Consider the following 12,650-nt stretch of genomic DNA (forward strand, 5'->3'; position numbering starts at 1 on the left):
TCATAGATATGTATGGGTAACATACCCTGCTTTGCTGCGGTTAGTCAGTTCTCTCAGCTGCATTTAACGTCACCATAAAATCAAAATGGACAATTGTTATTGTCGTTTTTAATGTAATATTGCAATATTTTTAAGCTATATATTTCTCTCTCCATACACATTTTTTTCCATGTGCTCTCGTAAAAAAAAAAAAATTCAAAGAAAAATGCTTTTCGCTCCTCCCATAGTGTATGAGTGCAGAATATATATATATATATATATATATATATATATATATATGTATGTATATGTGTGTGTGTTTCTACTGAAAATTGATGGAGCAACAGATTGTCTGTGAAAATAAATCATAAAATTATTTAAACATTGTATACATTTATGAGGTGGCAAATTTGGCTTTTTAACCCACACACTGGACAAAAGGCACACGTTATTTATACAAATACAAATGTTTTTAATAATGTCTTAGTTAATACTTGTTCAAGTAAAGATTCTGAAAGCATTGAGGGAGATCCCATATGCTATGATTAAATATGATGGTTTCATCATAAAAATTGTGATAATCTCTAAGGTGGACATCCAACTTAATATATGATATTTACCATTTGAATCTAACCATGTCATGTCAACAAATGGAAATGTCAGCCAGCAGTTTATTATCATCATGTTAATTATTGTCTTTCACCCCAACACTAGGGGCGCCTTTTACCCCAAATACCACACTATTACATATTCTTCCTTTATAGAAAAACTGTTACTTTACCTTGAACTGAAAAAAACTGAAAATCATTAAGAAGACTTTTGTTTAAAAATATATTGAATAATTTGACCGATTCTCATTTGCTACTCAAAAAAAATATTCAATCAAATATTGGATCAAATTAGCAAAGAATCAACTTTGCGCTGTTGCCCAAAGGGTAACACCTTACATTTACCTAAACCCTACCCATCTACGCCCCCTGATCGCTAGCCCCACCCCTAATCCTACCCATCTCTACGCCGTAGACATGGATCCAACTCCGCCTCCTGGATCTTGTATACTGCAATGAGGTACTGAATTTCCACGTGCATCTTGGAAAGTGCTGCGGCAAGTTTGTGTGCCATCTAGTGGTTAAGAGCAAAAATAAAATTTACCCTGGTGTGCCTTTAGCTCCAGTGAACCCTACTTTTGGCATTTTTATCACTTTATTGGATGACAGAAGGGATCAGACTGAAAGAAAGGAACTGGACCTCGAGCCGGGAAATCGAATTCCAGTTGCCGGAGGCGCAGTTTTGCTAAATGGTGCATTCACGCCATGTTGTAATTACCGTAAATATCCTAAAACTGCGTATTTTGAATCGCTCTCGCTGTAATTTGATGTCAATCAATTCCCGATGTACAAAATCAAGTTTTTCACACAGATATCCGTCACAATAAAGAAGAAAAAGACTATTGTAACTTCCATTTCGTGCCGACTTTAAAAGATTACAGGTTTTCTCCAAACGTTCTTGGTCTTGCATAACCTTTGCAGAAATTAAATCAATTGGCATTATTGGCCAAGCTTGATTAATTCAGGTGTGTCTGATTATTGTTGCTATGACAACTGAGGTCAGGCACACCTGAACTAATCAATTTGTCCAATAATGGCAGACAGGAAACAAAGGAGCTGGCTTAAGTTCAGGAAGTAGTGCAGCTGTGCATAAGGCCAATTGCTTAGGCTAGATGTGCCGTGAGAACTGAGTTCATCGTGTTTGCATGTGTAAGACAAACATCCTTTTCTTGTTATCTTGGTAGTCCTATAAAATGACTCAATCCGCTTTAATCCCACACTCATTGGATGTTTGAGGTATAAGCTAACTGATAATTGAGCGGAGACTAATCTTCTTTTCATGATTCAAAACCAGCAGCAGCTCTTATAGCCATGTGAACTCCACGTAACCTTAGTTCTTCATCCATAAAGCGCTCTGAGCTGCTGCTAATGATGTAAGTCATCTAATGAAGATGTGTAAACACTCTTACTGTTGCTGGCTTTCAGCACCGTAATGTGAACTTTGAGCATCAAGAATGGATGGATGTTCCACAAAGTCATAAATCAGAAATGTAATGCTTCTCATATGGTTAAATAAACAGTGACAGTATAGAAGATAAATTACAGAAATCAATTTTACATGCTGAACTGATGGGAAAAAAATCAAGAACGTGGAGTTTGGGGTTTGTTCATGAAATCTAAATCTCAGAAAATTGCAATTTACTGCATTTGTCTTGTTTTCCAATACAGATTTACTTAAATCAAGACACTTAAAAAGGAAAATTACTATTAAGTAGCCTATTTTTTCTCTCTAAAAAATTATAATATCAAAATTAATTGAGAATTTAAAAAGTCTTTCAGTGGAATAAGAAAAAAAAAACTTGTTTTCTAGTGGTAGTAGTAGTTTATGTAAACATGTAAGAAAAAGACACAAATTAAAGAACAATTTTTTTTCTAACTTGTTCACCTAATGTCCAGAAATGTCAATATCTGAATATATGGAAGAACGCAGCAAATCTTTTATTAGCATACAATGGTTTTAATTCGCTTACACTCATTTTCTTGGCATTGTTACAGTTTTTAAAATCAGACATTTTCCAAAACACCAAATTCACATTTTTAAATGTATTTATTTATATAAACATTAAATGAAACAACAAAATATTCCAAGGCACTCATTTTGTTAAGCGTATAAAAAGCCTTTAATTAACTGGTCTCGGATATGTTATTAAAACATATTTGTTAAAAGTATTTTTATGCTCAATTGTTTCATGTGATATTTACCTCTCAATTCGGCTATGAGCACCAATGGCTGGGTAGCACCCAGTTGCCTTGTTTTAGAAATATTTATTTATGTATTTAAATGTTGTGACTTTAAAATCAAAAAAATGACAAAGTAGCACATTTAATACAAATCATATGCAAACAGGCTGCGTTGTACAGCACATGTTCCAGCGTAAACCCCCCTTGCACTTGTTATGTCATGATGCATTATCCTCATAACTGTGTGTAACCCCTTTTGCCCGAAATTTTGAACAGTAGTGCACGCCCATTGGAGCAAACCAGGTGTGTCTCGGGCAAATCCCCGCCTACTTTACCAAATATGGACATTGCACGGGAAGTTGATTGACAGCAGGCAGCAGCTGCTGAGATACCGAGACATGGCGGAGCGTACAGTTTGAGTAGGGAACGCTAGAAGAGTTGCGCTACTTTTGCTCACACTTGAGTCCGCACAGCGCCAAATAAATGCCCAAGAAGAAACTATAAACGCGGATGAACATGCTCTCCACGGAAGCGCTGGGGAAAATAGACGAAGTTGCTTCGCGTAAGTGATCCGGGAGAAATGTCTCGCTGTTTAGTGCAGTCAACAGCCTCAGGCAACAAACATGGCTTCTGTGCCTTTCTACTGTTTGTAATGAAACCCCGCTTGATTAACGTTAAGCCATCACATCTCATGGCGCCGTGGCTCAAATCCTACAAGTGAGCGGATAGAGGGAAGTTGCTGCTGCATTCATCGGGTTTGTGTGAGGGGAATTGGGTCTACGGCGATAGCACGGAGCTAGCTAGTTAGCTAGACAACTGTGGGAACTGCAATGGAGCCCAAGCACAAAGAGTTACTCCACCAGTACCACCAGAACTTACTGGAGTCCATCACGGATGCGGACCGGCTGATAGAGTTGCTGAGTAAATCGGGAAGCCTCAGCGAACAGGAAACCTTCGAGCTGGACCAAAACTGCTCCTCCAGCGCCGAGAAAGTGGAGCAGCTCCTGAAGATGCTCATGAACAAGGATAGCGACCATTTCCTGGAGCTCTGTGTGGCCCTGGAGAAGACATACCCTCACCTGTACTCGGCCCTCTTCGCCAACGGCGGAGGACCAGCAGAGCACTCTGGTAAGATGCACTGCAGACAAGTGCTTGATTCATGATGTGCATCAAATTCAGATCACTGATGTTTGGTGGACGTGAAAGTCTTGGCAGAAGTTGTCAGTGAGTTGTACATCCGATTGGAGTGTGTTGGTTGTCTGGTTCCTGTAGAATCTGCATGCAACATTTAGCATGTCTTTGCATTGCATGATGAGGTTATGGTCTTTGCTATTGTGCAGATGTTTTAAAGCAAGTATGAAACTGTGTTGCACTGCACAATGGTTTCAGTTCTTTTAAAGAAAAAGTTCTGGAATTGCACTGGCTGGAAGGATAGATTGGAGGTGGACACTCAACGTGTGATCTGATCTGATGCACATCATGAATCAAGCGAGTTGCAATACAGATGTCTGGTGGTTTTAGTTTCTTGTAGGTGGATGTGAAAGTCCTAGCTGAAGTTGAGTATTTTCAGTAGTGATTTGACTGCGGTAGAATTTGTGTTTGTATGTAACAACATGTCTTCTCATTGCAGAGATGATGAAGTCAGGTTTTTGATTCATGACGTGGATGTCAATGTGATGAGTTGATATAAAGAAATGATGTTGCAGGATGGTTTCAGTTATTTTTATCTTTGGATCAATAGTAAAGCACTGGAATTGACCCGTCAATGTCACACTGGCAAGACAAATAGCAGTTTGGGATTGGGAGGTGAACATGTCATGCTTGATTCATGATGTGGATCAGAGCACACATGTAAAACTGATGTTTAACTTGTTATTTTAGATGAGAATGAGATATAGAAGTTAACAGATTTTTTTTTCTTTTTGGATAGACATAATTAAACATAAGATGGATTGAACTTATTTCCGTAGGAACAAATCTGTTCATTTCATTTGCATGCCACATTCATGTTTTTGTTTGGCATATGGTTCATTGAAGAACCTTTAACATCCATGATGGTGGAACCTTTCCAGGTTCTTCATAATTAAAAAGTTTGTTACACTATTAAGAACAACTTACTGAAGGTTTTTTGGGTGAACCCAACATGGTTCTTCTAAGGCATTGCTTTGAGGACCTTCATTTTTAAGATGCATCTTTGCATTTGCATAAATGATGATTGTGTTGTTCTTCCTGTTGAATCTGTAGAGGTCACGTCTCATTTTGCAGCGGATGTTTCAGAGCAATGGTGTAATTGTTTTATGACATAACAAAGGTGTTGCATGATGGTTTTAGTGTTGGGTCAGTGATAAATGGTTGGGATTGACCAGATAAAGGCTGCAGACCACCAGGGTGGAACAGGGATTTTCTGCAGGTGGAAATGTGGTGTTACAGATGAGGATGAAAGTACTATCGCATCGATTGACCGTGAATGCAAAGATCACACTAGGGTTTCTCAGTCAATGATCTAAGTCTTCAAGCTATTACCAATGATCAGAGAGAGGCATCATGGGTAACTGAAATAAAGATTCTTCCCCTGGATTAGCTCATGGATATGTGCTTCTATTTCACTGCTCATGACATGGGTCATATCATTTCCATTTTAATTTTGTTCAAACCGAATGCTTCCCTGACGCACATCTATGGAATAGGCTACAGGCTGGCTTGTTTCCATGGAAACACACTTGCCAGGGAACCATGGCAAATCGATTTGAACATACATGTGCTGTGTTTGTAGACCTGTAAGAATGGATGGAGTCTTAAAAATGGTTTGAAATGATTGTAATTGATTGATTTTTGTAATGATACAGTTGAGGATATTTGAGTTTACTGACATTTTTATTGGTGTCCTTGAGGATGAGTGTGGGGGTCATGAACCTCCACTAAGGTTTTCAAATGTACAAGTACCATGCAGTCGGTACCGTACCAGCAGTACTTTAACATGCCGAAAGGAATAGAGCAGGAGCCAGTCTTTGCGCGGGGTTCAGCCATAGCTATGTTGTTTCTAGCAAAACGGCTAGTGGTGCGTCTATGCATAGCCAAAAAAATAAAATAAAAATCGATACAGCATTGCAAAATAAAATATTGCGATACTCAAGCGTATCGATTTTTTTTTTTTCTTTCCTTTCTTACACCGCTAGTACTGGTAGTACCGGATTATATTTGATACTCATCGATAGACGCTGCTTTTAAACATTCTAGTTCATGTTTGTTTGAGCGCTCGTCGAGTGTCAAATGTTTGTATTTACCGCATGTTTTTACAAGCCTTGAGCAGTAGCCAATCACGATCATATCTGTTAAGAACATGAACACAACGACCTGTCCACGAATCCTTGTGAATCCTTTCACTATAACTGACAAAGTGTAAACATGATGTAAATAAGAGGTTCGATTACAACAGCTTTTTATCATATTGTTTTTTTTGTTGTTTTTTTTGTTTTATACAAATGTAGTTTTTCATGCTGCTAAAGTTTCTAGATTGACAAGCGTACTGTATATAAATGCATTATTGAATCAGAAACAAACTGCGATGATTGACATTGATGACCAACGGATAAGACAAAACGAAACATTAAATTACTCAATTCAACGGTTTATTGCTCTGCTACTGAACCAAAATTGGTACAGAGAACTGTGAAATTTGACTGGCATTGGTACCGACGGCTGAAATTTTGGTACCGCGATCATCTTAATCTCCACTACGGAGTCCATATAAAGGTGTAGATAGAAGAAAGATGAACTATATTGTGATTTTTACCCTGAGTAAGTGTACTGTTGAGTGCTTCACATGCTATTACTGTTGGCTTAATTGAATTTTGAGGATTTCATGCTCTCTGCACCCTCAGACTGGTCTTTTTGAACACTGAAATTAAGCTTGTTTTTTGACCCATCATGTGAACCTGTATTGAATTAGACTTGAGTCTGAGTGTTTTCTTGTAATTTGTGTATTTTTGTTCATGGAGTTGAGGATTGAGAGCATGTTTAGGGACTTACTAGATTTAGTTTTTGAAATAAATTTATATTTAAATTTTTTTTCAGCAAGAATGCATTCAATTGATCAAGTAACAATACGCATAGGCTTAGTTCCAAAAGATTTCAATGACAAATGAGCTTTTGAACTTTCTGTATATTAAAGAATCCAGAGAAAATCAGAAATATTAATCATTTTCAACATTGAAAATAATATGAATTGTTTCCTGAGCAGCAGATCAGCATATCAGATTGATTTCTGAAGGATCATGTGACTGAAGACTGGAGTAATGATGCTGCAAATTCATCTTACCCATCAGTGAAATAAAATTGCATATAAAGATGTATTCAAAAACTAATTTATAATACTATTTCACAATATTACTGTTTTTGCCTGTATTTTTGATTAAATACTTGATGTTAGATATTTAATAGTGCATGCTTATTTCTTCTATTTTTACATATTGCTGGTATCTAACACTCATATATAGACATAGGTACTATATCTGTTCTTTTCTAATGTATCGCCTTTAATAAAAAATGAAAATAAAAAATTCAATTGTTCTAAAATTCTGTTGTTCTTCTCTTTTGTAAGTCGTTTTAGCTGCTAAATGATTAAATGTAATGTAAATCCACGTAACAATTTTATTTTTTTAACAGTTGAATCTGTTTAATATGGCTTCTATCAGGAATTTGTGTAAATCGCATATTAACTGAATGCACAACCTTTTTGACATTAACAACAAAATGCTGGGGAAATGTTTTCTCCCTAACGTATAGAAATATTATGGTTAATTAATTGTATTTCATTATTTGCATTTTGCCCATGACCTTATCACAACAGATCTGCGACCCACTCGTTGAGAGCCTTTGCTGTGGAGCATTACTGACACCTTTGTGCATGCTGGCACAGTCCCACCTGACTCTGTGCTTTTGTGTACACCAGCCACACACGTGTATAAGAAATCCATAATCGTGGAGCTGTATATATTTCCTCTTTCCAGTTGTGGTTCTTCATCTCCAGATTATTTTCCTTCCTCTGAAGATGCTCTGTATCCTCCTGTGTGGGGCTTATGCTGATTTGAGCTGAAAGGTATTGCGAAAGCATAATTTTCTTTAGTGCGGTGATTCAGTTCTTGTGATTATTACGTTTAGCCGTGTTAGTAAGAGCTAAAGATGAGCCTTGTCCCCCTGCAGGCTCCGAACAGCCTGAAATGACTCTGCCGTATGCATGCGGGATGAGTTGTGCTGATATATCAACCTTCTCTGAAGTCATTCTCCCAAGCTGCCGCTGTTGGACTTCATCTCTTTTCATTGCCAGGTCTTCCTTTACACACACACAGTCGTGGAGGAGGGGCAGTATCGGTTCAGAGGATAGTATTGTAGCGGCAGCTCCAACTGTTCAGCACGCAGGCTAAAGGAACTGCAAACAGCATGTCTCTCCATGGAAGGACTCCCGTACGCAGCCTCATAAATCAACCACCATAGGGAGACAAAAGATCAATGTTGCCGATCAATCTCTCTAACAGGACCGGGGAGAGTGAGATTTATGTGCTGTAGATGATATTCCAATAGCCATAGTGCAGACTTGCACATTTCCCTGAGGTGAAAACGCATTGATTACTGTAAACGCATCGCTGATCATTTAGTTTGGCTCGCTTAATAATTCCAGAGACTTTGGATGTTACAGTTTCCGATCTGAAGTTATTGCCTATAGGCCACCTCAGACACTGCAGCTTTATGGTGCCACCCATTTGCAGTTGTTTCACTTGGGTAAGGGCTTGTACACAGCGGGCTAGCGGACTACTCCCTCATGCAGTCAAATGTAGGGCCAGTACAGAAACAACAGGCCTTTTGTTTTAAACGAACTGACCCAAACTGCACCATCAGCAGCTTGCACTGTTTCCTGACCTATGGGGGCTGTCCGCTTGGATCCCAGTTGATCAGTGCAGGGGACAGGGAAAGTTACAGAGTGACAGTATGTCGTGTGTGGGTCGTGAACTGAGCTCCACTTATGTTATCAAAAAAACAGCCTAATTGAAAAGTAATAGGCTGTTTTCTGTCCTGTTTTTGACCTTCTCTTTCAAACCATCTGTTTTGATGGGAATGCCGCTTTCAAAACTTGGGAATAAATGCCTACTGCTGTGATTGGGTAACAGTTTTGCAGTTTAAATTATTATTATTTTTTTTATATTTGAATATACAAAAGGGTACAGCAAAAAAATAAATAAAAGTATATTCCCTTTTTTAACAACTACTAAGGGTGGACTCAAACATGAGCAATCCATAACCCTCAGTAAACCTTGACCCACCCACCCCGAGGAGGAAAATTAAACACAAGTATTTTTACAAATTACACAATAAATAAATAAAAATAAATATTAAAATTATTATTATTTTTTTTTAAGTAATAATAATACAATAAAAATAAATAACTAATAATGTTATACATTACTGTATGTGAATGTATATACACAAATGCACACACGTATGCGAACATGAAGAGATATATCCATAAGTTGATTAAAAATACATATTACAAATCAGCAAAGATAGATGGTGTGTTCTTGACAAAATTAAGTAGAGGGTCCCAGTTTTTATAAAATTGTAAATTATTTTTTTAACATCCCCGCCATTACACGTTTGTAATTGTTTTGAAAATTTCCAATGTTAGAAAATATCTTGGTACATAGTTACAAAAATTTGCCAACAAAATGTGAAACATTTATGCTTTTACATATTACATAGGCGTATACTTAAAAGTCTTGGTTGTGGCAAATAAAGTACTTGAAGTTTCCGCAATCATATGTGCGCACAACTATCTGGCGTGTCATTTACACCCCGAAACACCAACTTTTGTATAAAAACTGATGAAGTCCTGGCAAGATCCTTGACTAGTTTACTGGGTTTCGTTGATGGAGAATGGCGTTCTTGTCCGCCTGCAAAGTATGTATTGTTGACTATACCATGTGGATCATTTGCGGCAGATAGACACAAGTGCCGTTATGTGCTGATGCTGATGCTTTAAAAACAACACCAAAGATTAAAAAACGAAATATAAAGTGAGATGAGCAACGCTTTGCATTTTGCCTCCTTGTCCTGCGTCATCATTACCATGCATGCAACTTTGATGATGCAAACGCACTGGTTCGGACCCAAAAATATAATGTGAACACAATCCAGTGGGGGGAGGGGGAGCGATCGAACTCTTGTTCGAACCAGGCAAAATCGAACAAAGTGTGAAAACACCCTCAGAACAGAAGTGGTTTTGTGAATGATGTTTTGAGTGTAGTAGACGTGCACTACTCGTGACTTTGTGAAGCACAGCTCATGCCATGAAATATTAATACTGATGCCAGTCTGATTCAAGGCCATCACTTCAGATCTAAGAAGTTTTTTTTAGGATCCCTGCCTCTTAACGTCACACTCAAGGACAGGATAGCCTCTGTCTTTTATATTCTGCATGTCCGCTTCAGCTTTTATTCACCTCACTAGACTGAACGCATCTGAGACTGCACTGCTTTTAGTCAATATTGCAGCTCTCATTTATTTTTGGATCTAGACAGATTTCTTTCTATCTGTCTGGCACACTGGCACAAAGCTATCTGATCAATCCAATATCCCTCTTGATGATGCTCTCACACATTTTCACATTGGCTCAAACAGTATTGATCTCAGCTCAATTTGTGGTGTGAACACACACTAACAGCGCTTGATCGTTTAATGGCAGCAGAACGCATGAATGATTGCTAACGCTGGAATTAAAGGAGACAAAACGATACTGTCAGAACCACATACATGCGTGCTAGTTTCTGTGGCTTTAAAAGGACACAAGCCTCCTGGTTTCACTCAGAGGTTCAAGGCTTTTCTCCATGAGAGGCAGAGCTATCAAGAAAGAGCTCATTACCATTTTCAAGTGTTCCCAAGCTGCGTAATTGCAGAGGAACTGCGGAAGTGCCACGGTCTAGATGTTAGTTGAGGTAATGGAAATATACAGAGATGTGATAGGCTAATCTTAAGTCTTATCAGAGGCTCCAAGATTTTTTTGAACTTTTTTGACAGAAGTCTCTTATGCTCACCTAAGCTGCATTTATTTAATCAAAAAAAAAAAAAAAAAAATATATATATATATATTGGGAAATATTATTACAAGTTAAAATAACTGTTTTCTATTTTATTACAATTTAAAATTTAATTTATTCTTGTAATGGCATGCATTTTCAGCATCATTAGATCTCCTTTCAGTGTCTCATGATCCTTCAGAAATCATTCTAATATGCTGATTGGTGCTCAAGAAACATTGCTTATTACTGTCAATGTCAAACACTTGTGCTGCTTAATGTTTTTGCAGAAACCATGATTTTTTAGTATTTTAGTATTCTTTACATATGATTTTGTGTACTGCTCAGAGATGTATAGTAACGAAGTAGAACTACTTAAGTACTGTTCTTAAGTACTAAAATGCTGTACAGAGTCTACTAGAAAGTATTGTTTTTTTTCTCATACTTACTTCAGTAGATATTTTTGATGAATTTAATACTTTTACTTCGATATTTTTTTTTAATGTTCTGCTACTTACTCGTTACAATTATAAAAATTTTACGAATCATTCGTTGCAAGTTGGCTTTTTAATGCTGCCTAAATCGCACGGCAGTTTTATAGGGTAATGGTATTGATTGACACACACATTGACTAATGCAGGGGTTGTCCTGCAATGAAATTTTTTTGGTGGCCGCCAAAGCAAATTTGTATTTTGTATTTGATTGCTAGTTCAAACTTTTAACTGCTTTCCTTAATAATTACATGACACAATACTTGTACTTTTAGTACTTAAGGAGTGAATTATAAAATAAACTACTTGCAATACTTAAGTACAAAATATATGTTGAATACTTTACTACTTCTACTTAAGTGTGGTGCTTAAAGAGCACTTCAACTTCTACTCAAGTCACTTTTTTGATTGAGCACTTGTACTTTTACTCAAGACCGGGTTTCTAGTACTTTATACATCTCTGGTACTGCTGTCTCAATTTAGCTGCTTTGAGGATTTTGTGACTGTTTTCTTTCAAGTAATTTTCTGTGTGGCTGCACAAGAGTAATAAAATACATGCAATTTAATTTGCACACACAATGCATATATTTTGTACTTCATTTTGTTGCGTAAGCACTAAAAGGTTTTCTTTGTATCAGTAAAAACAAAAGATCTCGTACGTACAATCTTCCCAGGAGGACTTGAGATGGCATGAGTATGGATGCGGGTTAGTCTGAGCGGCAGTGATCACACTGTTCTGAAACAGCACTACAGTGGGTATCTGAAAGCGGGCCATGTGTCCCATAGGGAGTTGCTATATTAGAGTGAGCTTGCTTTATGTACCTGTCACTGCAACACAATCAGATGTGGATTTTTAAAGACTTTTTAAACTTTGAATGTTAAGATTAAAAGAAAGTAAGAATCCGGAGGTGCAGCGTGCACATTTTTCTTCAGTAGTTTTTCTTTTGTAATTTTAGTTTTTGGTACTTTTCTCTGATGGCTGCCTGAGAGGATTTTGGTGTTCTGTTAGACTGTCAGCACAGTAATCTTCACTCTCACTCTCACTCTCACACACAAGGTGTGTTTCTAAATTCATCCCTTTTAGCGCACTGCCGCTACAGTCATCAGAGGAATGCTTTTGTAACACATTCACCATCTTCAATAATGAATTTTTTCAGACTTTAGATCAAGTTCCTGCTATAATCTGCATGCCTCTGGTTTCTGGACTGTGGTAGTTAAAAAGATAGATTTAGATATTTAGCTTATATTTTTAGTTACAGTTATTGCTAGACATTTTTATCCAAAGAAACTTGCATTGCATTCAAAAACATTGCATCACGACTTGC

At 37.4% G+C, this 12,650-nt stretch overlaps 1 protein-coding gene across 5 annotated transcripts in view; it reads left to right on the forward strand.

The window, feature by feature from the left end:
- The first annotated feature begins 3,132 nt into the window (after window positions 1-3,132).
- Window positions 3,133-12,650, forward strand: part of dlg5a (discs large MAGUK scaffold protein 5a) — a 61,187-nt gene continuing 51,669 nt past the window's right edge. For 3 of the 5 annotated variants that reach the window (XM_039671993.2, XM_039671995.2, XM_039671994.2), the window contains exon 1: window positions 3,134-3,896. In XM_039671993.2, the coding sequence (XP_039527927.2) occupies window positions 3,599-3,896 (298 nt within the window). In that variant the 5' untranslated portion in view covers window positions 3,134-3,598. Of the gene's footprint in view, window positions 3,897-12,650 lie in introns of all 5 variants that reach the window. The other 2 variants (XR_016145497.1, XM_089116841.1) reach the window with 1 other exon arrangement.

Source organism: Pimephales promelas, chromosome 11, assembly GCF_988280905.1.
Source record: "Pimephales promelas chromosome 11, fPimPro1.hap1.1, whole genome shotgun sequence".
NCBI lineage: Eukaryota > Metazoa > Chordata > Actinopteri > Cypriniformes > Leuciscidae > Pimephales > Pimephales promelas.